This window comes from Malus sylvestris, chromosome 4 (assembly GCF_916048215.2).
Source record: "Malus sylvestris chromosome 4, drMalSylv7.2, whole genome shotgun sequence".
NCBI classification, from domain to species: Eukaryota; Viridiplantae; Streptophyta; class Magnoliopsida; order Rosales; family Rosaceae; genus Malus; species Malus sylvestris.
Window position 1 is genome coordinate 13,951,971 of NC_062263.1, and position 25,943 is coordinate 13,977,913.

Consider the following 25,943-nt stretch of genomic DNA (forward strand, 5'->3'; position numbering starts at 1 on the left):
TATTTGTTTTCATTGTTAGGTACCAAACTGAAAAGCAATGTCAATTTCAAAGACCAGGCTAAAATGCCATTCAGACAATAAAATTAGAGTTGAAGTTCAAGTCTCATTGCATCACCGCACATACCCCCCATTTCATCATGATTCGTGTCCAAATCTCTCCTTTGTAGCTTTGAGCATGTATCTTCCAACCTCCCCATCTCTCTCTCACCACCAATACTTTTCGAAGGCCCCTGTTTGTTGCGTGCTCTTAAGTGCGATTGGCTTAAGTGGGATTACAATCCCACGTTGCCCACGTGGACTAACAAAAATGAGACTAGCTTGGATTCACTTCAACTACCGGCGTCACTAACCCGGTACTACGAATCCCTTCTGTCAACATAGGATTGCTAAGAACCTCCCTAATCTCGTCTATTCTTGCGTCATCTGCAACTCCAGAACCTCGTCTGTCAACATGGTTTCTCTCAGCTTTCTTCGCTTTTGCCATCTTCCACTTTTTTTATTCTTTTTTATATTATTATTATTATTATTATTTGTATTATTATTATTATTTTATTTTTTTATAATTCAGAAGTGAATGGGCAGGTTGTCTTATGGGTCATTTGCATCTAAATAATTCAAAAGTAAATTAAAAAATGATAAAAATATTTTGGATTTTAAGAAAATTTTAGTTTGTGACTTTAGTCCGGTACTACACCAAACACTACACAATTTTAATTCCAGTTAGTCCAAGCCAAACCAATCCAACTTATTCTTTCTTACCTCCCACGCCAATCACTCACTTCCTTGCAACCTTTCTTTACCTACATAATGACCAAATAACATAAATCCTCAATTCCATAAAAAATCCGACATTTTGATGATGTAGAGCCGCTTGAGTCCCACAAATCCAATTATACAGTGAATGTGAATTAACCATAAAATATATATATATATATATATATATATTTAAAACTAAACACCAAATCAACACACTAGCAAGACACTAACAAACTCATGAATCATTTCAATCGATTTTCGTTATTCGAGACTAAACTGAAGAGAGATGCCAATCTCAAGTACCTATTTTGGCTAAAAACAACGCCTTTTTGAAATATTAGAAGTGATTTTTTACTACTTTAGCCACAAGGGTAGTATCAAACCTGCGGCGGAGTCCTCGCAATGCTCTAACGCCCGCACCGGATATGGACCGAGCTGTCTCATGACGTTAAACAAGTGAAAGAAACTAAACGCAGGCAGAAGATGTATATATTGCTAAGAGAAGAAATGGAAATCTAACTACTTAGCTGACGTTCAATAAAAAAATAGTTCAGATGAAGAGCGGAGGCTTGACAGTTCCAATTCATAAAATTTTAGACATGAACTGGAAACAAAAAGCTTGCTAATAATAAAAGATCAGAAAACAAAAATGAAAAATCTCCCTCCGTTTTCCCCTTCTCTCACGTACTTACAACCCGACACTCGGGAACCCGTTTATGTAGCATCGATGTTCCTTTGAAGGTCACCATTTGGTAGCAAGTTCTTCTGTAGTTGGTAAGCTGCAGCACAAGTGACGCAACTGTAAATATCGGGGCCCAGGAAAAGGTACAACTAGAATCGAGGCATCAATTAGATACATTCAAACATACCTGTTCCGGCTTCATTTTTGTAAAACCAAATCTGTCGGTCCATATGGATTCTGCTTCTTCAGCAGCCGGCAACACAATACTCTTCACACTCAAGAAAGCTAGCAGCTTCTCAACGCAGGAAAACAATAATTGGAAGTAGCCCTGTGAAGTTAAGTGATTAAGTTGAACAATATAAGATTCAAAGTTGAGCTGCAAGAACAGACGAGTTCTATCAATTACATTTATAGTCTCACCTTGCCATGGTTACCATTACTAGTGGCGACCAAAGGAAGTTCAGCAACTTCATGACCAAAAACACGTATAATTCCAGCTGATACCACAGTTGAGCTGCAATAACAGACAAGTTCTATCAATTACACTACACGGGGAAGCAAGTCCACGACAAAATTCAACAGAATTCTTACTTGACCATCAGTATTGCACAGCACATATTCCCGAATTCTTGGCTCCTAACATTCCTTCTGAGAAAGGGAAGAAGTAATGTTAGAAAAGACGGACATGTAAAACTTCAGTCAAATATAAACCAACTACAACATAGGGTATAACATATCCTAATGCTTACCCATAAACCATGGCTGGAATAAGGTCTCGCCCAGATTCAGCGTCAATTATAGGATCAAAGCAATCCTGAAGCACAGATATTGGAGAACTTCAATTAGTCATGATGATTGCTCCATTCGTGTTGTAACAAATGCCTCAATATGCTTCATTAATGCAAGGAATGATAATTCATCAAAAGTAAGCCTAATGCATAAAAGCGTAGTGCACTGTACAATTCCTGTCTAACAACTTTCCAGTCATACAAAAAGGGGGAAAAGGAACATCATCGTAACAATCAAACACCAACTGCCCCAAGTAATTCCTAAAGATATCATCTTGTTCAAGGGGATTATGCTGCCTATGTGCAAATGTAACCAAAGAATTTCTGTTTTTATTTCATTTTTGCTTGCAAAAGAATTTCAGCTAGTAGTCATACAATGCAGAAACTAAACTTCTTTCAGTTTTTTTTTTTTTTTTCCAAGTTGTTTCCGTAATTATAACAAATTGTTTGTTTCCACTTAACATCTTTATGGGAAAAGGCTTTGTTGTTGTTGTTGTTGTTGATTTGTTTCCATAATTATAACAAATTGTCTAAGATATTCAGTTATCACAAAATTTTCCAGAAGGAAAATGTGGATGGACATACCAACAGAAAGGTTATTACAAACAAATAAAACAATAGTAAATACTAAAGACATGATCATACTAACAAATACTGAATTGTGAAAATATAATTGAACGAAAAATATAAAATTATATGCACAACCCTCCAGAAGAAAGTAAAACACTGGAATGACCATAAATTGCTATAGGCAAGCACAACGTTTTCAAAACAGAGAGAGCAGCACTTACATGGAAGATAGCAACAGCCTTTGAAAGTAATAAGCGACATTCCTGAGAAGCAATTCTTCCACTAATAAGTCTCCATCTCACATCAAATCCACTGACAGCCTCCAAACCATTTGCCTCCATCTTCTTCTTTATAACATCCAAAAGAGAGTCAGGAAGCTTCTCCGCTCCTCTAGTTAGCAACTTTTGCAAAATAGAATGAATTCTGCTGCAGTCTGCACAACAAAACCACTTCCCTTTTGGCAATTCCTGTTAAATAAGTGGCGTCAACAGTCTAATCTGAAGAGTTATTTGCGAGGCCACAAGAAAAGGAAGGTTTTACTGATATCAGTTATTAAACATGTCCTTTCTTTAAGTACTCACCTTTAAATTTGACATTTTATGTTTCTTCAAACAGCCAACATGAAATTCCTTCTCACACTGGCACACATCACGAGAAGAGTACCATTTTGACATTTAGATAGAAGCGAAAATAACATTTCGTGTAAAATGCACTTCAAATGCACCAAATATGGCATTAAAAAAAATAAAATACCTGATCACACAGTATAATAGTTCGTGGACCAAATCCTGATTTGCTAAAATCATAACCTCTGCACAAGAACCAATAATAAAATAAATGCAACATAAATAGAAGTAAATTGAATGGCTATTCGCCACAACTGCATCAGGAATAGGATGTCTAAGCCCATAGAATTCAACAAAATAGGTTTCTGAATATTACCTACATAAAAAGCATCCAGTTAGTTCAGCTTCTATGTCTTTGACAATACGAATGCATCTTTGGGTTATCTGTTCTATAGGATCAATTCCATCAATCCTTCCAGCGGCAACAGCATTTTCATTATGTTCCACAAACTTTTCTCTTTGAAACATATTTTGGCAAAACTTACAATACCAGTCACCACGAGGAACACTTGGTAGAGAGGCACAGTCTGCAGGAGGCACAGAAACTAATATAAGGCAAACACAGTTCAGAAGTGTATCAGATAAGGAACTCAATGACTGTTCTCAGATACAATGCATATCTCCCATAAGTGAAATGCAAGATCAAATACAAAAATCAATTTCAGATTCACCCCAGTTACAAAAACTCAAAATTCTATACAGACAACAACAACAACAAAGCCTTTTCCCACTAAGTGGGGTCGGCTATACAGACAACAAACAAATAAAACAAATTCTAAGTAAATTTTATCTCCACAGATCATGAACTTGAAATATAATTAAGAAAAAGGTTTATAAATAAAGCTATAGTCCTTTTCCTTCCTTTCACAGAGTCAATGTAACAACTTTGTCTCATCCATTCAAATACCATCTATTACTGAACTTATAAAGAAAATAAAAGGTCTTACTTTAAAAACAAAAACAAAATTGAAAAAGTCCAGAGTCAATTAGTAGGAAATTAACAATTTTTAATCATACACATAAAAAACTTAAAAAAAAATCTTAGTTCACCTCTGTGGAAGGCCCTTGGGCATCCATCACAAAGCACAAGATTCCCACCATCTGCACAAATGATGCACAAGTCATCATTATCCTTGGCTGCATATTTCCGACCTCTTGACAAAGATAAAGCCAACTCATGGAGAGACACTCCGTTAGATGTGTAAATGTATGCATAGCTGCCAAAAATAAAATTAAAAAACACAACCATAGAATTATCAAGTGTTTAAAGTAAAATGGGACATAGTTAGCCACAGAATATCTGACAAAAAGCTTACGGTTTCCTGCGTGTGGCCCAACCTGCATGGGCCTCAAACTGTGACGGGCTGACCTGCAGATTTTGAGAAAATACATAGGTTAAAAAGACTCCAACACAGTTCAAGTGCAGTGAACTCCAAATGCCAGCGCACACACCTCACTGTTGCAGCAACGGCAAAATATTCCAAATCCTTTCTTGTAACCAACTAGTAATTTCTGTCCAAAAGAAGGAATTATTATATTGAATAAGGTTAGCATGTAAAATTGACCAATCTTTTTCTAAACAACCTGCCCACGTGCATAATATGCTACTTCTGTTCCGTCAGGCAATCCACCTTCCTCAAAAACCAACTTATGCAGCCGCTGATCTCTTTAGAAATATACATCAATGAATAAAGAGATTATTCAAATGTCACAAACGAACAGAAATACTGCATCCAAGATTATGCTCCCCAAAAATCATAACTTCAAATAATACTAGAAAGCAGGGGAAACCTACTTTGTCGTAATCCTCCACTGACTTTTCTTCAGCGAAGAAAAATACACTGAAGAAGAACCAAGGGACCTTGAGATCAGAATTGGTTTAGATGATCTGTAAAAATTCACACAAACTGTCAAAAACAGATGAAGTACATACAGATATAGCTTGTATATTACTATATCTATCAAGACAATTTGGACGGCTCATCACAAATCCAATATGTTTCTGGAAGGAATCAGTTTTCTTGGATTGCTATTGGAGCAGATTACTAGTCCGAAGAAAATATCAAACACAAGTCTATCAATGGTTCTAGTTGTAAATTCAAAGGAAACCCAAGTAGATACCAACTTTTGTGTTATCTTCCATCTACTCTTATAATCTGAACACTCTGGAGAAGCACTTTTGGAGGGATCTGAGATCAAAAGTGGTGTTGATAACCTGAAATGAAGGTAGGAGCATAAAAAAGGCAAGAAAAAAATCTTCTAAAACCTCAACCAAAACTATATCCCTTCAATGATCCAGATGTTCTTTAGAACAAAATAATCGTTTAGGTTAGTTAATTTATTGCTTCATCACTTATCCATCCAATATATGCTGTAATGATACAACAAATGGAGATGGGATGCCATCAAAGAAAGAGATATACTTTCTTGTCTTCAACTGGGTCTTCTTTTCCAGTGACATATAGAGTGGAGCACTTTTGGGGGATTTTGACACTGCACTTTTCAGGGGAGTTGAGATTGAACTTTTCAGGGGTTTTGAGATTGCACTTCTTAGGGGTTTTAAGATTTCACTTCTCGGGGACTTTGAGATTCCAATTTTTGGGGACTTCATGATTGCACTTTTCAGGGACTTTGAGATTGCACTATTTGAGGACTTCGAGATTGAAACAGGCATCAAGGATCTGAGTTACGACAGATGCAAAAACATATCAAAAGTTATTTGCATAAACTTTATAACAAAAATTTAAAGGACACAACAGCTAACATTCTTATTCATTACATATGGTTTCAGAAATATATTACTGTGATTTATGACATAATGTCCTCCTAAGACTACGTCCGACACAAGTGAAAAACACCGTATCTGATCCATTTATAATGGCACAGATACTAAATCCAACCAAAGCATTAGCCTTTTAAGATTCTTTCAGTCGGCAAATATCATAAGATAGATTGTGACATGATAAGTTTGAACCTCTTGAGTGCACCCAAAGGAACCATGGTTTTTCGGGAACATTTAGCAAAATACAGTCTCAGAATCTCAGACAGAATAGAGCCAATTCCCACCCTAGGACTAAATAAACACATTGTCAAATTATATACCTATGAAACAATAACTCAATCACATTAATATGTTACTATCAACTTCCTTATAAATAGCAACATGAAAAATTAGAATCTATAAAACACAAGCACAACATACACTACCTTAAACTGAGTTTTAGCAACTTTAACAATTAATGGAACCCAATGCACAATATTTCCAATGAACTTGCAATTACTATAGAGTGTGGATATGTCATTCCCTTGACTACAACATGAGGCTCTTATATTTAAAGTTGCAAGTAATATGGAATGTGCAACTTAGCTGTCTTCTTATTTTATAAAAAAAAAAATATAGTTGTGGAAATCACAGCAAAACTATCTGACTTTGGAGATCTGAACAAGTCTTTTCTATTATTTGCATTTTAATGCGAGTGTTAACACCTTTCAAACAGACTAAGTCCAACTACAAGCCAAACCACCATAAACCTTCCGGTAAAGTCCTATTCAAGTAAATAAAATTACTACCTAATCATTGACCTTATAGAACAACAAAAAAGTTGACACTAAGGGATCTTGATGCTTAGAGACAAGCAGATGCAGATAAGGTTCCACTAACATAAAATTATGAAATACCCTTTATTTTTATAACCAATTTCCCAAAACAGTCCTAGAATGGTTAAAACAGCAAAATATATTAAATCATACACTTGCTAATTAAGGGGGAAATCAAAGGGTACAATCTGGAAAACCAAAATCCACATATTCCAGAGCAAAAGTTGACAAAATGACAAAGCTGGATGAAGCCACTCAAGAGGATACCGTACCTGAGACTGTTGCCATTCTCATGAGTTAGACTGCACTCAGGCTGCTTCGGCTCCATGCAAGAATAGCACAGAGATCCATCACCCAGAGCACAGTATGGAGGAAAAGACACTAGAAATGATAGGGAATAAATCAAGAAAATGTTCAGAAAATTGCTAAAATCAATACGATTAAAATTATTAATGCAAAAGAATATTGACTAAAAAAAAATAAAAAACTCACCACTACATTTTTTACAACTAAAATACTTCTCCATGGGTGAAGAACTAATGAACTTCTGAATTGTTGTCTCCAATGCTTGCAAAGAAGCATTTCTGCATGACTTCAAGAGATCAAGCAGACTCCTTCCGTTCTCAAAACAAATATACTGTGCTGCTCGTCTGTATGTTTTACAAGCATGAATCTCAAATTGGGATGGTGGAATAACCTACATTGATTGGAAAAAAATTAAAGTAAAAAAATATATAAACCAAATCATAAAACAGTTTATAGCATGCTAAACCATATTAGGGTAACAAACATTACTCACTCTGCAGCCGTTGCACGGTATGCATGAACACAAAATCCCACCATCCTGTATTATGCCCCGCAGACCGAATGCCTGAATTAGGAAGTGCCACTTTTAGCTCATGACATATATTAAACGTATGGTATGGAATATGCATATCCATGAAATTAGAATTGAAGATACCTTCTTGCTGCCCATATAAATAACTTGCACCCCATCAACCAAGCCAGTGTCAAATAGCTCTTTGACTGTTGTAGGTTTCCTGTCCAGCACAATCTTCTTTGACATTTTCAATTCTAGCTTATTCTTCAGTGGCGATGCCAGCAAGCCAACTCCAACTGTATCTTCCCCCTCTATATTTGAAATCACTTCAACTGGCACAGACCCTGATGCATTTTCCACAGTAGACCCCGATGTATCGGTTTCTCCCTCATGATAATGGGGCTGATCTTTAACTATAACTTCAACCAAGTCAGCTTCCAAATCGTGCTCATCACCCGGAGGCCCTGACTGCTCACTGTCACCCTCATTTCTACACCTGGGTATCACCAAATTGCCATTTGCCTCATCTTTAACTAAACATTCAACTAATTGAGGAGAAGGGCTTCCGTCAATTCTCAGCTTTTCCGAGCTCTTAAACCCATTTATCTCTGCGCCACCCGAAACCCCATTACCACCATTGATCCGAGCCCTTCTCTCTCGGGTATAAACAATCACACCATTCACAACCGCACCCTTAAACCTCTTATAATTAACTCTCTCATAAACACGCACAAAAGGACTCGTCTGGGACTCGGTCTTAGTCCCAGCCACTGAATCAGCGAGAGTCTGGCCCCCCAATACACAAGCCAATTCCCGCTTCATGCCGGTTCAGTAAAACACCCCCACTCCCACAAATCGTCCCCAAAATCGGCAAAACCCTCCCGAAAAAATCGCATACGAAATCAAACAATTTTCAAAACCCAATTACTAAAACCCTAAAAGTATAGGGTTTAAAACAAAATTGGGGAAGGAAGACTATACCGGATATTTCAGATGACGCCCATGCTAGTGAAATCGGTTGGAACTGCGACTCTGGGATGGCTAAGAAATCTGAGAGGGAGAGAGAGATCGGATTGAGGGAACTTAGGGTTTTTGAGGGATTTTTAGTCGCTGATTTTTCTTATTCGAGTCTAGATTTGATAGGAGACAGGCGGAGAGGCGCCGCGATATCGCCGTTATTGGGAAGGTGAACTGACCCGACTCAGAGAAAGAGAGAGAATCAGAGAGATAACAGTCGCACAATAGGGAGGAGGAGGGCTAATGGTAGGATTCGTAAATAAGTTCAGTAAAAAGGTGAAATGACCAAAATACTAGTACTCCCGGTCAAGGAAGAAAATATCGGTAATATCGGAAATATCGGTAGTCCGAAAACACAGAAATATCGATGGAAATATCGGGATAATATCGATATCGATAAAAATTACATGGAAACCACGGAAATTGTAAGAAAAACTTGGAAATTTTTAATGAAACTTTGTAGGATGTTTATTTAGTCAATTATCTATTAGTTTATCACAAAAAATTGGAAGGAAATGCATTGCATGATGGATTTAACTGATTTAAGTTGATTATATAGCGAGCTGGCAAACATTGTGAGTGTAGAAAATATGTAGTAATTAATGAAAGAAGTTTAAACACACCATAATCATTTATATATAATTAATTAGTACAATATTTGGAGGTTTTATTTAGGATATTAAAAAAAAAAGGGAGTGAATAAAATGATGAAGAATAATGTGCCGAATTTGACAATTTAAATTTCTTACACATAAGCATGCGTCTAGGCATTGAAGTTCCAAATTATAGTATATCAATTAACAATTGAAAATCAATACATTGAATAAGACTAAACTTTAATTTGGATGCCGATTATGTTTTTTCAAGTTGATATAAAGTAAAAGTATTGAATTTTGGAAGCCAGGAGTGTGTCAATTGAATTTTGGGCGGCGTGCAAGGTATCAATCTCTTCGTCTCTTCGAGGGCTACAACTTTCCTTTTTGTTTCACTCAATTTCGTTGCGTATTGAAAAAGTTATACTCATTTGAATCTTACCCAGTTTCCGGCGACCTCAGTAGCTTTCGAGGCAATTTCCGGCCAAACCACAATGAGTCAGATGTCGTGTGAGATACCATTCTCTTCGTCTCTTCGAGGGCTACAACTTTCCTTTTTGTTTCACTCAATTTCGTTGCGTATTGAAAAAGTTATACTCATTTGAATCTTACCCAGTTTCCGGCGACCTCAGTAGCTTTCGAGGCAATTTTCGGCCAAACCACTGCGAGTTGGCCGGTGTGCAAGGTATCAATCTCTTCGTCTCGTTGAGTAGTACAACTTTCCTTTTTGTTTCACTCAATTTCGTTGAGTATTGAAAAAGTTATACTCATTTGAATCTTACCCAGTTTCCGGCGACCTCAGTGACTTTCGAGGTATTTTCCGGCCAAACCACGACGATTCAGACGTCGTGTGAGGTACCATTCTCTTCGTCTCGTCGAGGGCTACAACTTTTGTTTTTGTCTTGCTTGATTTCGTTGAGTTTTGACAAAGTTATGACCGTTTAAAGTGGGTGTAAAATTTCGGCCGAAATTTTGATTTTTTCTCCCATTGGGCGAGTCCCACATCGCCCATGCAAGGAAGTGAGCAAGCCATTTTTCCTAAAAAATCCACACTCCCCTGTTGAGATATCCAAAGCTTGTTTGGTCTTTGGGCCATGATCAAGTGAAGTATGTGTTGAGTTTACTTAACATATTTAAGTATTTTTTTAATAAAATATTGCGATATTATCGATAATATATTTTAACGAAAATATATTGGATAGTTAAAAAAATTTCGGAACTCAAAAAAAACGATAATATCGGCGATATTTCGCCGATATTATCGATTTTTTATTCCTTGCTCCCAGTATATCACGCCAACCCCAATTACTCGCTATTTTCTTTCCCTTTTTTAAAAAGGAATTGACATAAATAAAAACAAGGAAAAACAATACCAAGAAAAACTATTATTTTTTACGTCATCTTCAATGAACCGGAAAAGTTGGAGTCAATATTTGACTATCAATAAATAACTTAATCTACAATCAGTGGCGTAGCTACAAAGTATTAAGGAGGGGCCGTCACCCCTCCCCTCGCCGGAAATCAAGCCTAGGAGCGGTGGTTCCGCCCCTCTGGTCCAATCAGAAGTGATGCTTGCTCAGCTCGATCTCTGGTTTTCTAGGTTTATGTTGCTTTGCAGTAAGAGTGTTTAATTTTATTTTATTTTTTTAAATCCTTCAGCAAAAACGACGCCGTCTCGTTTGGTGATTTAAAAAAGGTAAATGGGACGACGTCGTTTGAGCGTTTAGCCCGTTACCTCTTCACCCCATTTTCCTATTTCTAGAACAAATCAGAGCAAATAATAACGCCTATACACCTCCCCTCCTGATGCGAAAATTAACTTAACACACAAATTTAACCCTTTTTTGACAATTGTAGTATAAGTATAAGTAGGGATCGTTCTGGACCGGGGATTAGGAGGGCTTGCTAATAATCTCTAAACTGACTCAAAAACATAAAACTATATAATCAAAACAGCTTAAAACAACTAAATAAACTTAAACTAGACACTAGTAATGACTTTGGACGAAAAAATGACTTTTACTTGAATCAAAACACTTAAAAACACAAACTAAAACAGATTTGAAACACTTTGAAACAAGAAACTAAAATGGGGGTTTTGATTTGGATGAAGTTGTAACAAACAAACAAGTATGAAAAACGAGATAGATTGTAAAACGAATGTGAGAAATAAGATGATGGATGGAATAGCTAGAGGCTTTTTCTTCACACATGACATGTATGCAAAATACTCGATTTCCAGTTACTACTTCATTGAATTATGAACGACAATGCTCCAAATTAACCGTGACATCACTAGTTAACCCTCAGATTTTCCTTGTTTTATTGGATTGGATGACATCATTCGACAACCCAAAACATTCTTCAAAAGTTCTCTACATGACATCATAATAGAGATACAATCAAAGATCATTATGTTTAATGAAAATCATAAGCATTGATAAAGCACTTGCAACTATGACATCATGTCACTCATGCTAGGAATTGAATTTAATGCGATCGTTTATAAGCGACCTTCACTACATGTGAATATAAGTTTGTAACGATTATGTGAAACTTCCTTACATTCTAGCAACGGATTTATGCATGCCAATTAAGTGTCGACCCTTAATTAACAAATACAAATAAGTTATCAATCAAATAGTTAAACCAATTGAATTCACGATTCAAGAGTTCATAACTGGAATTTATCAAATTATATTGCACACATAATCATGGCTTTGAAATCACCCCTAGCCAAGAGGGGTTTAGCCACTCATATTTACAACAAAACGAAAGGAAATGAATTTAAATATTAGAAACAAAAGAAAGAAAACACCTAAACGCTCCAATGATCCAAGATGGACAGCAAGCACGTCCAAGCATTTTCATTCCCTTCCTTTGCTACGGCACAAGGTGTTGGTGAGTGTTTGAAGGTTTGTTTGTATGGAGGAATGGATGTGAAGATGAATTGATGTGTTTGGATGAAGGTTGTGTTGAAATGGGAGTGAATGATCTAACCAAGTATATACTAAATTTATGTTACACACACTTCCTTTTATAGAGGAAGTGCATGGCAATGGAGGGGAACATGGAGTGGTGTAGCAATTAAGTGCAATGATTCAATGTAATGATGCATGAATCTGAAATGATGGAGGGAACAAGGAATGGTGTAGCAATTGAGTGCAATGAGTGTGTTGGAAATATGCCCTGAAAGTCAATCTTTGGAAGAAACCTTTCAGGACAATAAATGGATGTATAGATGACTCTTATACATCAAATGGCAAAGATACTATTTAGGACTATCTCTATAAACGGTATTTTTCCTAAATGGTGAATCCATGGACAATAGATCGATTGAAGAAGTAATCTAATGAAGTTAGACTACAGAGACCTTCTTCACATAACCATCATGTCTAAAAGGTTCCTGGTCATAGGATTGTCGGAGGGATACTGACAATGCATAGACCGGTACATACTATGTCCGCTTCAATTAGAAGGATGGAAAGTCTCATCCCATTTGTGTAGTGACAATAAGACAAGTATGTAGGTGCTCATTAAGGGAATGAGTTCACTGAACACAATCGAACGAGAGTACTTGCATGGAGATCTACTCACATGTCAAGCAAGTAACTCTAATGGTTGGAATAATGTAAGTAGTGATGTGAAAAATAAGTTAACACACAAAATCAAACCCTCTTTTTATCAATTGTAGCAAAGTATGTAAATAGGGATCGTTCTAGACCGGGGATTAGGAGGGATTGCTAAACACTTGAAAACTGACTTAGAAATGTAAAAACAAAGTTTAAAGCACTAGATTAGACTCAAAGAATGCAAAACTCACGTTAAAATACTAAAACGAACCAAAAGAATCAAAACAGCAACCAAACACTCAAAATTGCCTAAAAACCACTTTCTGGGCAGTTTTGAACACAAAACACCAATTTGAACGAATTTGGGTTTTAACTTGTACCAAAACACTTAAAAACATAAACCAACACACTTTCTAACTAATCTAGGACTTCAAAATAAATGGGGAATTGATTTGGACGAAAATGAACTAAATGGACAGATTGCAAGGAAAACAGATTGTAATAGAAACATATTGTAACACAAAGTTATGAATAATCAATGGATGATGGAATGGCTAAGGGGTTCTGTTGATGTTTTTCCTTCCTAGTGCTAAAAACATGTTGAGTATAATAACACAAGTAAGGGTGTCGAATCCACAGGGACTAATTAGACCTATATAACCACTTGTTTTGCAAGAACCCTATTAGAAAATAAAACTAATCACTTTAGACAGATTTGATGTTGTAACTTGAAACACACGGAAATGAAATGAACACAAGTAAATGAATCTACAAGTAATGAAATGAGATAGTATCAATGGAGATGAGGCTAGGGATTCGGTTTCACCATTGCTAAATTGATTCCATGTTTGTTAAGTCAGTTTATGCTCAGCCATCTATCTATTTCTTGAGTTTCTTTCACTTAGATATGATCAACCATATGATGTGTGGATTTGATCAAATATTCCTAGTCATGAACCTAATTGTGATGTTCAACTTCGGCTCCTAATCAAGAATGTGTTATGCATAAGAAACTTTCATAAAACCAAAAAAACACTTAGCAGGATGTTTGCAAAACGTTTCCTTCAATCATTCCCATATCTGCCAAAGTTATGCATGATGTGTGCTTTAAGATTGGCTAGACAACTTATGGTTAATTCAAATGGTGATCAAGCATTAAAACCAACACACAAAGTCACAATTAAATCAGAGAATGAAACAAGAAATAGACGGATAAACTGAGCATTCCGAATTAACTACATGGCAATCTTGCTAGGCTACATCGAATCCCTAGAATGAGATTAGTTACACTTCATGTTTACAAAGATTTGACATAGAAATATATAACATGAGTGTACATAGAATTAAGAAGAAGAAACCCTTGGAACAAAGCTGGTGTCGAAAATCCCTTGAGAGTTGCCTTTGGTGCGAGCTCTCCAAGTGTGGTGTAGATGAAGGTGGTGCGGCTATGGTTGAATGGTTTCTGTAAAATGGGAGAGGGAATGGACAGAGATGGAGTGGCTGTGTGAATGAAAAAATGGCCTGAATGTAATAATCCCCGATTTCTTAAAGAAGCTAATCTTATATGGAGTTTTTAGGATAGCATGCGAATCCATTTCCAAGATTGGATCTGAAAATGTAAAGTATGAGATGCTTGTGTGTATGATGATGGGGGAATTGGATCTCTGAAATGGTGAGTGCTTTTCACCAGGGGGAATATGCATGCATGTTGCCATTTTAATTGAAGATGCATGTGGAATGACTGCAAGGACAGGCTGGCAATGGATATAAAATTGCACGGCATGGATGAATTTGTCAGTGAGAATGTGGCTGAATGTTTTAACTAATGGGAGTGCATGTTCCTGGTGAACAAGGGGGGGTGGAAAGGTAATGTAATGCATGGCAAGGTGTGTGAAACCACCCAATCTGAATCCAATGTTTTTGCCTTGCTTAGAATCACCCAAACTGTCCGAATTGCACCCTTTTCCTTCCACATTATTTCCTGAAATTCCAGCAGCCAAACTCGTCCTAGATTCTTCATTTGGACTTCAAATTAACTCATCAAGATCTTCTCCATGCTTGAAATAATGCTCGGCTACCAAAGGTGCTTTTACTTCATTTGCCTTCCAATTGATCCTAATACAAACTTGGCTACACACTAACACCAAATAATGTAAAATGCAACTAGTTTGATAAAAAACATCACAAAGATGGCAAATATGGAGTATATAAATGCACACAAAATATGAACTATCAAATACCCCCAAACCTGGTTTTTGCTAGTCCACGAGCAAACTTAAAATTAAAACACACAAAACACTATCATCTAACTAAACCACTTTCGCTGGCCAAACGATTGCACTGAGCATGTGCAACAAGCCTTTGAACCCCTAGGTGTCCCTAGTTGGAGGAGTTGTGTCTCCTGAGGGTTTACATTGATGACACCCTCAAACATCTACAAAATCTGCAAACAATTTGGTTAAAACATGCTTTAAACAAACTAATAAGAACCAATGAAAACTTTGTCATACACTCAAACTCAAAAGCTTTGACACTCCAAAGAATCGTATCAATTGTAATGTATAAAGATATTTCACTATGTCTTACAACTTCAAGGTCACCATACCCAAATGTGATGTATACATTTTGTGTACATTTATATCATCCTTATTTGGTAGTTTTGTGATGTTTTTGGATCAAGCTAGTTGTGTTTTTACATTATTTGGTGTTAGTGTGCAGCCAAGTGTGTTTTAGGATCAATTGGATTGCAAATGAAGTAAAATCAACCCTTTTGGTAGCTGATCATCATCCCTAGCGTGAAGAAGGTTTTTGAAGAGTAATTTGAAGTCCCAAATGAGGAATATAGAACTACTTTGGCTGCTGGAATTTCAGGAACACATGTGGAAGTGTAAGGTGGAGCATTCGGCCATAATGGGTGATTCTAGGCAAGACAAAAACATTGAATTCAGATTATGTGGTTTTAAACACCAAAACATGCAATCACATGCATGTTTTCAATCTTGCCGTGCATTCCATTCCCTTTTTGCACCAAGAACATGCACTTCCATTACTTAATGCCACATCCACACCTCCAAAAGATGCAGCCACATGCATGTTCACAGTCTTGCCGTGCATGTCCTTACATTTCCAGCCCTCTTTTGCAGCAACACATGTGCTTCTATTAAACTAATCCATTCAGCCACTTGTACACCTCAAAGCAAAGCCATGCCGTGCACATTCATTCCCTTTTCCAGATTTGTTTAACCAATTCCAGGTTGTCCATTTCAGCTTTGCAGCAAACACACATGCATGTTCAATTAAAATAGCTATATAATGCATCTACACCTTGTGCCGTGCATCCACCACCTCAGAAATCACTTCATTCCATCATCATTCAGATTGGCAGCTTCATTCTTTGGCTAGACAGCCGCATGTTCTCCCAAGAGACTTCAATTTAAAAGTCCATGCAATCTCACTTCTAAAAAAACTCTCGACCATACCACCATTCACTCACCTAGCAACTCCATTTTTCTGTCCATTCTCTCTCCCATCCACAACAATCATTCATCCGCAGCAGCTCATCCTTCATGTTACAACACATCTGGAGAACCAAGACCGAAGGCCACTCTTGAAGGATTTCAACATCAGTTTTGCTTTAAGGGGTTCTTCTTCTCAATTCTATGTTCATTCATGTTATGTATTTCTATGTTAAAACGTTTGTAAACATGAAATGTAACTAATCTCTTCTTAGGGATTCGATGTAGCCTAGCAAGAAACCCATGTAGTTAATTCATAATGCTCATTTGATCCTTTTATTTCTTGTTTCATTCTCTGATTTCATTGTGACTTTGTGTGTTAATTCTAATGCTTGATCACCACTTGAATTAATCACAGGTTGTATAGCCAAAATTAAAAGCACACATCATGCATAATTTTGGTAGATATGGGAATGATCGAGGGAGATGTTTGGCAAACATCCTGCCGTGTGTCCCCTTTGGTTTTGTGAAAGTTTCTTATGTATAAAACATCCTTGGTTGAGAACCAAAGTTGCACATCACAATTTGGTTCTTGACTAGGATGATTTGATCAAATCCACACATCATATGGTTGATCATATCTAAGTGAAACAAACTCAAGAAATAGGTAAATGAATGAGCATAAACTGATTTAACAAACATGGGATTGATTTAGCTATGGTGAAACCGAATCCCTAGTTTCATCTCCATTGGTGTTATTCCATTTTATTACTTGTTGATTCATTCACTTGTGTTCACTACATTTTTGTGAGTTTTCAAGTTACACAACAACAAATCTGTCTAAGTTGCTTAGTTTAAGTCATTTAATATGGTTCTTGCAAAGCAAGTGATTGTATAGGTCCAATTAGTCCCTGTGGATTCGACACCCTTACTTGTGCTATTATACTCAATATGTTTTAGCATTAGGAAGGAGTAAAACATATCATCAACAAAAATGGCGCCGTTGCCGGGGACTGATTTCAGTCCCTTGTAATTGCTTGTTTAGTTATGAACCATTGTTATTTTCATTTTAAGTAGAGTACTAATTTATATTCAAACTTGTTTTATTTTGTTTTCAGGTAGTTTATGTCAAATAGACTTGTTGAGTTAGGCCAAAGAATTGAACGGTTAAAGAGCAACACTTTTGACAACTTTGTGCCAGCAAGTTCATCCAATTTCCGTGAAGAAGAGGAAGGGAATTCGCCTAGTTCAACAAGTGAAGGATCTAAGCACATTAATTGGGAAAGAGAAGAAGAGATGGCGGTCAACCAAGATGAGCTTCGAGCTTTGGAAGACTTTGCTCAACCAATCATACCAAATTCTCCTTCATGCATCTTGCTGCCCACCGAAGCTAGAAACTATGATCTTAAATCTTCACATTTCCATATGCTTCCCTCTTTTTATGGCTTACCTAATGAAGATCCTTTAGCTCATGTTAAGGAATTTTATAACGTTGTAAGTGGTTTACCTTTGCAGGGAGTAAGTGAAGCAAATTTGAGGATGAGAGTGTTTCCTTACACATTGAAAGATAGGGCCAAGAGTTGGTTGATGACTCTAGCACCGGGTTCCCTCATCACTTGGGATGCCGTGGCTAAGAAGTTCTTGGAGAAGTTCTTTTCCACCCAAAAGACAGCCACATTAAGGGGACAAATCTTCAACTTCAAACAAGATGATGGAGAACCTTTCAATGAGTGTTGGGAGCGTTTTAAAGGCCTTTTGTTGCAATGTCCACACCATGGGTTACCTTTTCATTTACAAATGCAAATTTTCTATGATAGACTAACCCAAACATGTCAATCCACTGTTGATAATGCAGCAGGTGGAGCTTTGAAGAAAAAGAATGCTCAAGAGTCATATAACATTTATGAGATGTTGGGGTCTAATGCTCAACACAAAGATTTAAGGGGTAAGAAAGTTGGAGTATATGAAACAAACTCTAATCATGAACTTTCCTTGCAGGTAGCTAACCTAGAAAAAAAGCTTGAAGCCGTGCTCAACATGGTGCCAAAAGCAAATGAGGTGTGTGCCATTTGCAACATACCAAACCACCTTACTCATCAATGTCCATCTAGGGAAGCCTACCCCGAATTTGTCCAAGAGCAAGTGAACCTCATGAATTCTTACAATCAAAGGCCAAGGAATGATGTGTATTCAAACACATATAACCCAAGTTGGAGAGATCATCCCAATCTTTCATGGAGGAACAACAATCAAAATCAAAATCAATTCCAAAGCTTCCAACCAAAACCGGCCACTACACTTGAGGACACGGTTAAGTTGTTAGCTCAAAACACCTTGCAATTCCAACAAGCTACCAATAGCACTTTCCAACAACATTCGGCTGCCCTAACCAAAATGGAGACACAATTGGGACAGATTGCGGATGCCTTGAACCAAAGAGAAGTTGGGAAGTTTCCAAGCCAACCCGTGATACTCCAAAGGAACCAAGAGCAAGCCAAAGCAATCACTACACTCAGAAATGGTAAGGTGATAGATAATAGAGTTGGCAATGAAGTTACTAATGAATTTGATCATGTGAATGTAGGGGTTACCCAAGGAGAAAATGAGAAACCAAATGAGGAACCAAGCCATGCCAATTCCTCATTTGAAGCACCAAATCTTCACAAGGCCGAGAAACCTTACACTCCACCAATACCATTCCCTGGAAGACTTGCCAAGAGCAAGCAGGATAAGTCATTTAAGGAAATTTTTGATATTCTAAGTAAGGTGAATGTTAACCTACCCTTGCTTGATGTCATTAGAAACATGCCAGCTTATGGGAAGTTCTTCAAAGAGTTAAACAACTACAAAAGGAAGTATGGACCACATGAGAAGGTAGTGGTGTCTGAGAATGTAAGTGCAGTGTTACAAAGAAAACTCCCACCAAAGCTCAAGGATCCAGGAAGTTTCTCTATCAACATCACCATAGGGGACAAGAAAGTAGAAAAGGCAATGCTTGATTTGGGTGCTAGCATCAATTTAATGCCCTATTCCGTGTACCTTCAACTAGGTTTGGGGGAATTGAAAGCCACCACCATTTCATTACAACTTGCGGACAGATCCGTGAAGTATCCAAGAGGTATAATAGAGGATATTCTAGTTCAAATTGATAAACTAATCTTGCCTGCGGATTTTGTAGTGTTGGACATGGAAGAAGCGCCTATACATGACCGAGAGTTGCCTATTTTGCTTAGAAGACCATTCATGGCCACGGCCAAGACCATCATTGATGTGCAAAATGGACTCCTCACTATGACAGTACTAGGAGAGACCGTGCAATTTAAAGTGTTTGAGTCTCTTTCTCATCCTTCTTCATCTCTTGAGTGCTATGCCATTGATGTGCTTGATTCAATTGTTTTCTCTAAGTTCTTGCAGGCACAATCTAGTGAACCATTACAAACTGTTTTGACTCAATCTCAAGATGAGTTTGATGAAGAAGATGCACTCATGGAAGTGGTAGCTACCTTGGAAGCATTGGCACCGTATCCTTTAAATGTTTCACCTCTTGTTGAGCATTTAGAATCATCTAGGTCACATTTAATACCTTCCATTGTTAAGGCACCAAAACTTGAACTTAAACCACTTCCACCACATCTTAAATATGCATATCTAGCTGAATTTGAAACTCTTCCTGTTATCATAGCTTCTGACCTGAATCCAAATGAAGAAGATAAACTAATGAGGGTGTTAAAAAAGTCTAAATCAGCTATTGGATGGTCTATTGCAGATATCAAGGGAATAAGCCCTACTATGTGCATGCATAGGATTCTTTTGGAGGATGGATCAAAGACAACCCGTGAACCACAAAGAAGACTCAATCCACACATGAAGGAAGTTGTGAGGAATGAAGTGTTGAAGTTGTTAGATGTGGGAATCATATATCCCATTTCTGATAGCAAATGGGTGAGTGCTATTCAGGTGGTACCCAAGAAGGTGGGAATCACAGTGATGACAAATGAAAACAAAGAGCTTGTGCCCACAAAGCCCACAGCTAGTTGGCGTGTTTGCACCGACTACAGGAAGTTGAATTCTAGCACTAGAAAAGATTACTTTCCTATGCCTTTCATAGATCAAATGCTTGAGAGATTGGCAGGTTACTCACACTATTGTTTTCTGGATGGTTACTCAGGTTACAATCAAATTGCAATTGCTCCAGAGGATCAAGAGAAAACTACATTTACTTGCCCATTTGGCACATTTGCATATAGGAGAATGCCTTTTGGACTTTGCACAAACCATGAGTGACACCTAGCAGTATGTCATAGTTACCTAAGCTAATCAGAAGAGGTGGAGAACCTATTCAGTTTAGGATTACAATGCAATACGATCTTTCTCTAATACAATACTCTTGACCACATTGTTTGGTTTGATAGTTTATTCATGTCTACTATCCAATATGATTCATTTACTTATACGATTACCTTGAATGTGATTTAGAACGACTTCCTAAATCTCATTCATACTTTGGCCAGGGATTCTTAATCATATCATAGAGTATTCTCCCTCAAACAGTTTGAAGGTTAGAGATCCCTTGTTGCGCATTCACTTGCCTCCATGGCTAAGTGGCTTAACCCTAACTATGTCGTGGACACCCTTGGATGGAGTGACTTTGACATAGCCAAAGATCAAGGACCTAACCACAAGACAACTATGATGCCTCAGGTCAAAGGACTACTTTGCATTATCCCAACCATGAGTTCTCATGTGGCATAAGTATGAGAACTCCTTGTTGATTGCGTTCAGTGAACTCATTCTCTATTGAGCACCTACGTACTTGTCTTGGTGTCAGTCACACCAATGACTCGAGACCAATCACTCTCCCTAAGAGAAGACATAGCACATACTGATCTTAACGAACTGTCAATGCCCAATTGGCAATCCTATGATTAGGAACATTTAGGATATGTATACGAAAGAGAATGGTCTCATGAATCTAACTTATTTAGATCGCATTCTCCCAATTACATATTCCTTGGACTTATCGTTTAAGCGTATAATATTTATATGAGACGACTTCAAACAATAATCTTTGCCCTTTTAAATTAAACTGTATTAGTTTAACATGTGAAATGTCCGTAAAGTATCATCATATGATTGGTTTTAGGGCACATTTCCAACACAATCTTCGATATGAATAACTTAGCTAATTGGCTTAATGGATATTTTTCCCTCACTAGAATAAAGTGTGCTGACTTAGTAAGCCGATCAACTATCACCCAAATGTTGTCATAATCATTATGTGTACGAGGAAGCTTGTATACAAAATCCATGGTAATATTTTCCCATTTCCACTGTGGAATGGGAAGTGGCTGCATCAACCCAAAAGGGTTCTTCCTTTCAGCTTTAACCTGTTGGCAAATGGCACACCTATTCACATATTTAGCAATTTCTCTTTTCATACCCGGCCAATAATAAAATGGTCGAATGGTATGATACATCTTGGTACCTCCTAGATGCATTGCATATGCCGAAATATGCGCTTCATCAAGGATTTCTTTCTTTAGCTCTACATTATTCAGCACATACATTTTGCTCTCCTACATAAGCATACCATCAGTTTCTCGAATTATGAAATCTTTCTTCTTCCCCTGATTCCTTGCTTGAATTATTTCCTAGGTCTCTTCATCATTCATCTGGGCCTCGAGCACACGATCAATTAAGATTGGCCTAACTTGAAAATTAGCAAGTAAGGCTTCCTCTCTATCTTCCACTCCTAACTTCACTCCAGTGGACCTCAAATCCATAAGAAGATGAACATGACAATCATAGATGGTATTAAGTCTAGCTGGAGTCTTCCTACTAAGTGCATCTACCATTACATTTGCACGACCAAGGTGATACTCAATCATGCAATCGTAATCCCTAAGTAATTCAATCCATCTCCACTACCGAAGATTTAGATCTCTCTGAGTAAAAAGATATTAAAGACTCTTATGATTTGTGAAGATCTTACATTTCTCACCATAAAGATAGTGTCTTCAAATCTTCAAAGCACAGATGATAGCCGCTAACTCCAAATCATGAGTAGGGTAATTCTTCTCATGAGATTTCAACTATCTCGAAGCATAAGCAATCACCCTACCATGTTGCATCAATACACAGCCCAAACCATTCAAAGAAGCATCGCTGTAGACCTCGAAATTACCACTATCATCAAGGAGTGCCAAAACAGGTGCATGAGTGAGATAATACTTCAATTGTTGAAAACTTTTCTCACAGTTATCATCTTACTCGAACTTAACATCTTTCCTAGTCAACTTCGTCAGTGGTAAAGCAATCACTGAAAAATCCTTAACAAACCGTCTATAATAGCCTGCAAGGCCAAGAAAACTTTGTACCTCAGTGACGGTTCGAGGTTATTCCCAATTCTCCACAGCTGCCACTTTTTGAGAATCTATTCGAATACCTTGAGCTGATATAACATGTCCCAAAAATGCCACTTGATTTAACCAAAATTGGCATTTGCTAAACTTAGCATATAATTGGTGTTCCCTTAAACTTTTCAACACCAATTTAGGATGTCTAACATGATCTGCTCTAGTCTTAAAGTATACCAGAATATCGTTGATAAAGACAATGACAAACTTGTCCAAATATGGCTGGAATACTTGATTCATTAAATCCATAAAAGCTGCTGGTGCATTAGTTAACCCGAATGGCATCACAAGAAACTCATAATGACTATATCGAGTCTTGAATTCAGTCTTAGGGACATCTTCACTTCTAATCTTCAACTGGTAGTAACTAGACCTCAAGTCAATCTTAGAAAACACACAGGCACCTCAAAGTTGATCAAACAAATCATCTATACAAGGTAACGGATAACAGTTCTTAATTGTTACCCGATTCAATTGCTTGCAAGGTTCCGTCTTTCTTCCTCACAAATAAGGCTGGAGCTCCCCAGGGTGAAGTACTAGGCTGAATAAAACCTTTATCCACTAATTCTTGGAACTAAACTTTCAATTAAGGTTCCATCTTTCTTCCTCACAAATAAGACTAGAGCTCCCCAAGGTGAAGTACTAGGCTGAATAAAACCTTTATCCACTAATTCTTGCAACTGAACTTTCAATTCCCTCAATTCAGCAGGAGCCATTCTATAAGGAGTCAAAGATATAGGATTTGTACCGGGAAGCAGATCAATAACGAACTCCATATCTCTATCTAGCAGCAATCTAAGCAAATCATCAGGGAACGCATCCGGAAAATGCCTGACCACACACACATCCTTCACACTATTAGGAGCATCATCATTCAATACCACATGAGCCAAATATCCCTGACAACCTTTCGATAACAATCTTTTTGCTTTCATGGAAGAAATAACACCATGCCTCACCTTGCTAGGCTCTCCTACAAATGTAACTTCAGGTAATCCATGACGATGGAAAGTAACTGTCTTTCCATAATCATTGCCCAAAATTACATTAAAATCAATAATGTCTAACGGAATAAGGTTAGCTGGCATAATAACATCCTCCACCATCACTAGACATCCTGGATATACTCGATCAACATAAGATCTTTCTCCTCTAGGCATAGAAAACTCTAAATCAAATCCTAGAGGTGTAGGATGAGGTTGCGTCACTTGAGTAAATGTATGAGAAACAATTGAATGCGTAGCACCACAATCAATCAATACTCTAGCAAAATGACTAAGAATATTTAACGTACCCATGATTAAATCAGGATTGTTCTGAGCATCTTGCAGTGTCATGTTATGGATACGTCCCTGATTCTGCTGTCGTCCACCACAACCTCTGTTAGCATGAACACCACGTCCTTGTCTTGGCTAACCCGACTGCCTCGAAGATCCTGCACTGTTAGCAGCAATCTCTACCTGCTAGGGCTGTCCCCCCTAGTACCACTGGGATCCACTTGCTGAATGTGGCTGATAAAGCATAAAACCTCCCTGATACTGAAGGTAACCACCTTGATAATGAGGGTCTTGCGAGTAATGATACTGCCCTGCAGTATAAGGAGCGGTGTTGCCCTAATAATGATAAGCACCACCATGACTAGTCTGGCCATAACCACTAGATCTTGAAGCTTGTTGGGTCGGCGCAGGTGGTGGTAAGGAAGGCTGTTGGGGCCTCTACTAATTCTGAGGGCAATGTGTAGCCCTATGCCCCATCTGTCCATAAGTATAGCATGCACTGCTACCTCTCCTACATTCTTCAAAATGCCTATTATTACACCTGCGGCATAGAGGAGCACCTGAACCACCAATGTCTCTATGCCTCAGAAATCTCAGGCCTTCAGCAAATCTACCACCTCTCATCTGCACATTAGAGCTCAAACCTCTACTAGAAGAGCTGGAACTTCCACTGCTTCTTTCAAAACTCTAGGTCTTACGAGGTCCCTACAATGATTGACCTTTACCTTTATCATCTCGCCTTTGGTTCCTGTTCTTTTCTTCTTCATCTTCACTTTCATTGGGCATGTTCTCTGAGTCCCCAATCTGTAGTAAAACCTCATAAAACTCTTGGTAAGTGGCACAGGGAGTCGATATCGCTATAAAACACCATTTCTTCTTAGTACCCAACCTGAAACGATGGAGCATCTCGACCGGATTAGCAACAACCTCCGAATAGTATCGAGACAAATCAGTGAACCTCTTGTAATACTTATTCGCTGGCATATTTCCTTGTTTCAGATGCGTAAACTCTTGTTTCTTGCGGTCAATATACTCAGGGGGAATGAACCTTTTTCCTAAACAACTGTTTAAACACTTCCCAATCTACTACAACCTCTGGTGGCATATGGTATAACTCCTATCTCTAACAAGATGCTGACTCTGGACCCAAAAATGAGGTAGTCGTCTCGACCCACCTATCAAGAGGAAGATTCCCTGACTCTGCATCATAAGGAAAGTCTTCTCGACATGATTAAGCCACTTATCCGCTCCCTCATGTCCTTCATTTCCCATGAAATGATTCAGCTTAAGATTATACATAGTCTCAAGATGTGTCTTTTAAGGAGGACGGAGCAAAGACTGAATGGCATTAGCTATAGCTTCCCCTAATTGAGCAATATCAGGGAAACTAGGCTCAGCGGAGTGATGTGGCTCTCTACGAGGCGGCATACTTCTGACAAAAGACATCATAATGATTAGATCATTCACAAGATATACAGGACTGCTAAACCTAGGCTCTGATATCAAACTGAAACACCCCGACCAAGATCGAGGCATGATGACCGTCACATGAGGGTGACATAGCCATGTGCACAATTCGGAAGCGATAAGGATAAGAAATATACGAATAAAAAAAAACCGAAAGCTACTAATGTGCGCTAATAAGCAGAAAGTACTAGGAGTGAGATACAAGAGTAATTACTCCTAATTAGAGCATAGAAGGTCTAGGGGTAGTCCAGCTGGACAAGTACTAGTTATACAGTACCAGAAGATATCTTACTAATATTTTATTCTG

At 37.8% G+C, this 25,943-nt stretch overlaps 2 protein-coding genes, 1 long non-coding RNA gene and 1 pseudogene across 5 annotated transcripts; 2 read left to right on the top strand and 2 right to left on the bottom strand.

Moving 5' to 3' along the window:
• Nucleotides 1-1,264: 1,264 nt before the first annotated feature.
• LOC126619469 (uncharacterized) lies at nt 1,265-9,100 on the bottom strand. Of its 3 annotated transcripts, XM_050287865.1 has the most exons (20): nt 7,981-9,100; nt 7,819-7,890; nt 7,512-7,716; nt 7,292-7,400; nt 5,846-6,103; nt 5,548-5,637; nt 5,218-5,310; nt 5,007-5,088; nt 4,875-4,934; nt 4,739-4,791; nt 4,473-4,639; nt 3,739-3,949; nt 3,550-3,607; nt 3,378-3,434; nt 3,018-3,263; nt 2,188-2,252; nt 2,030-2,086; nt 1,859-1,952; nt 1,626-1,766; nt 1,265-1,535 (listed from the first exon to the last, which is right to left on the bottom strand). In XM_050287865.1, exons 1-20 carry the CDS (start codon nt 8,659-8,661, stop codon nt 1,437-1,439), a joined length of 2,898 nt encoding a protein of 965 aa, XP_050143822.1. In that variant the 5' UTR covers nt 8,662-9,100; the 3' UTR covers nt 1,265-1,436. The 3 variants fall into 3 exon arrangements, with proteins under 3 accessions (XP_050143822.1, XP_050143824.1, XP_050143825.1); XM_050287867.1 differs by lacking the exon at nt 5,548-5,637; XM_050287868.1 differs by lacking the exons at nt 5,548-5,637; nt 5,846-6,103.
• A 140-nt stretch (nt 9,101-9,240) lies between these two features.
• On the top strand, nt 9,241-10,617 carry LOC126619479 (uncharacterized). The gene is made up of 2 exons (XR_007622071.1): nt 9,241-10,134; nt 10,236-10,617. It is a non-coding gene; the product is annotated as an uncharacterized LOC126619479 (long non-coding RNA).
• Nucleotides 10,618-18,146: 7,529 nt separating this feature from the next.
• Nucleotides 18,147-18,257, bottom strand: LOC126620542 (small nucleolar RNA R71; annotated as a pseudogene).
• Nucleotides 18,258-18,870: 613 nt separating this feature from the next.
• LOC126618135 (uncharacterized) lies at nt 18,871-20,760 on the top strand. Its single transcript, XM_050286230.1, has one exon. The coding sequence runs from the start codon at nt 18,871-18,873 to the stop codon at nt 20,758-20,760; it is 1,890 nt and encodes a 629-aa protein (XP_050142187.1).
• Nucleotides 20,761-25,943: the final 5,183 nt, after the last annotated feature.

What these genes read in the sequence shown, in the direction of transcription:
- LOC126619469 (XM_050287865.1), bottom strand. Translation starts at nt 8,661, where the DNA reads ATGAAGCGGGAATTGGCTTGTGTATTGGGGGGCCAGACTCTCGCTGAT. An exon ending in CAGTGGAGGATTACGACAAA is followed by an intron (nt 5,089 to 5,217) that starts GTAGGTTTCCCC and finishes ATATTTCTAAAG; the next exon opens with AGATCAGCGGCTGCATAAGT. An exon ending in ACTGGATGCTTTTTATGTAG is followed by an intron (nt 3,608 to 3,738) that starts GTAATATTCAGA and finishes GTTCTTGTGCAG; the next exon opens with AGGTTATGATTTTAGCAAAT.
- LOC126618135 (XM_050286230.1), top strand. Translation starts at nt 18,871, where the DNA reads ATGGAGACACAATTGGGACAGATTGCGGATGCCTTGAACCAAAGAGAA.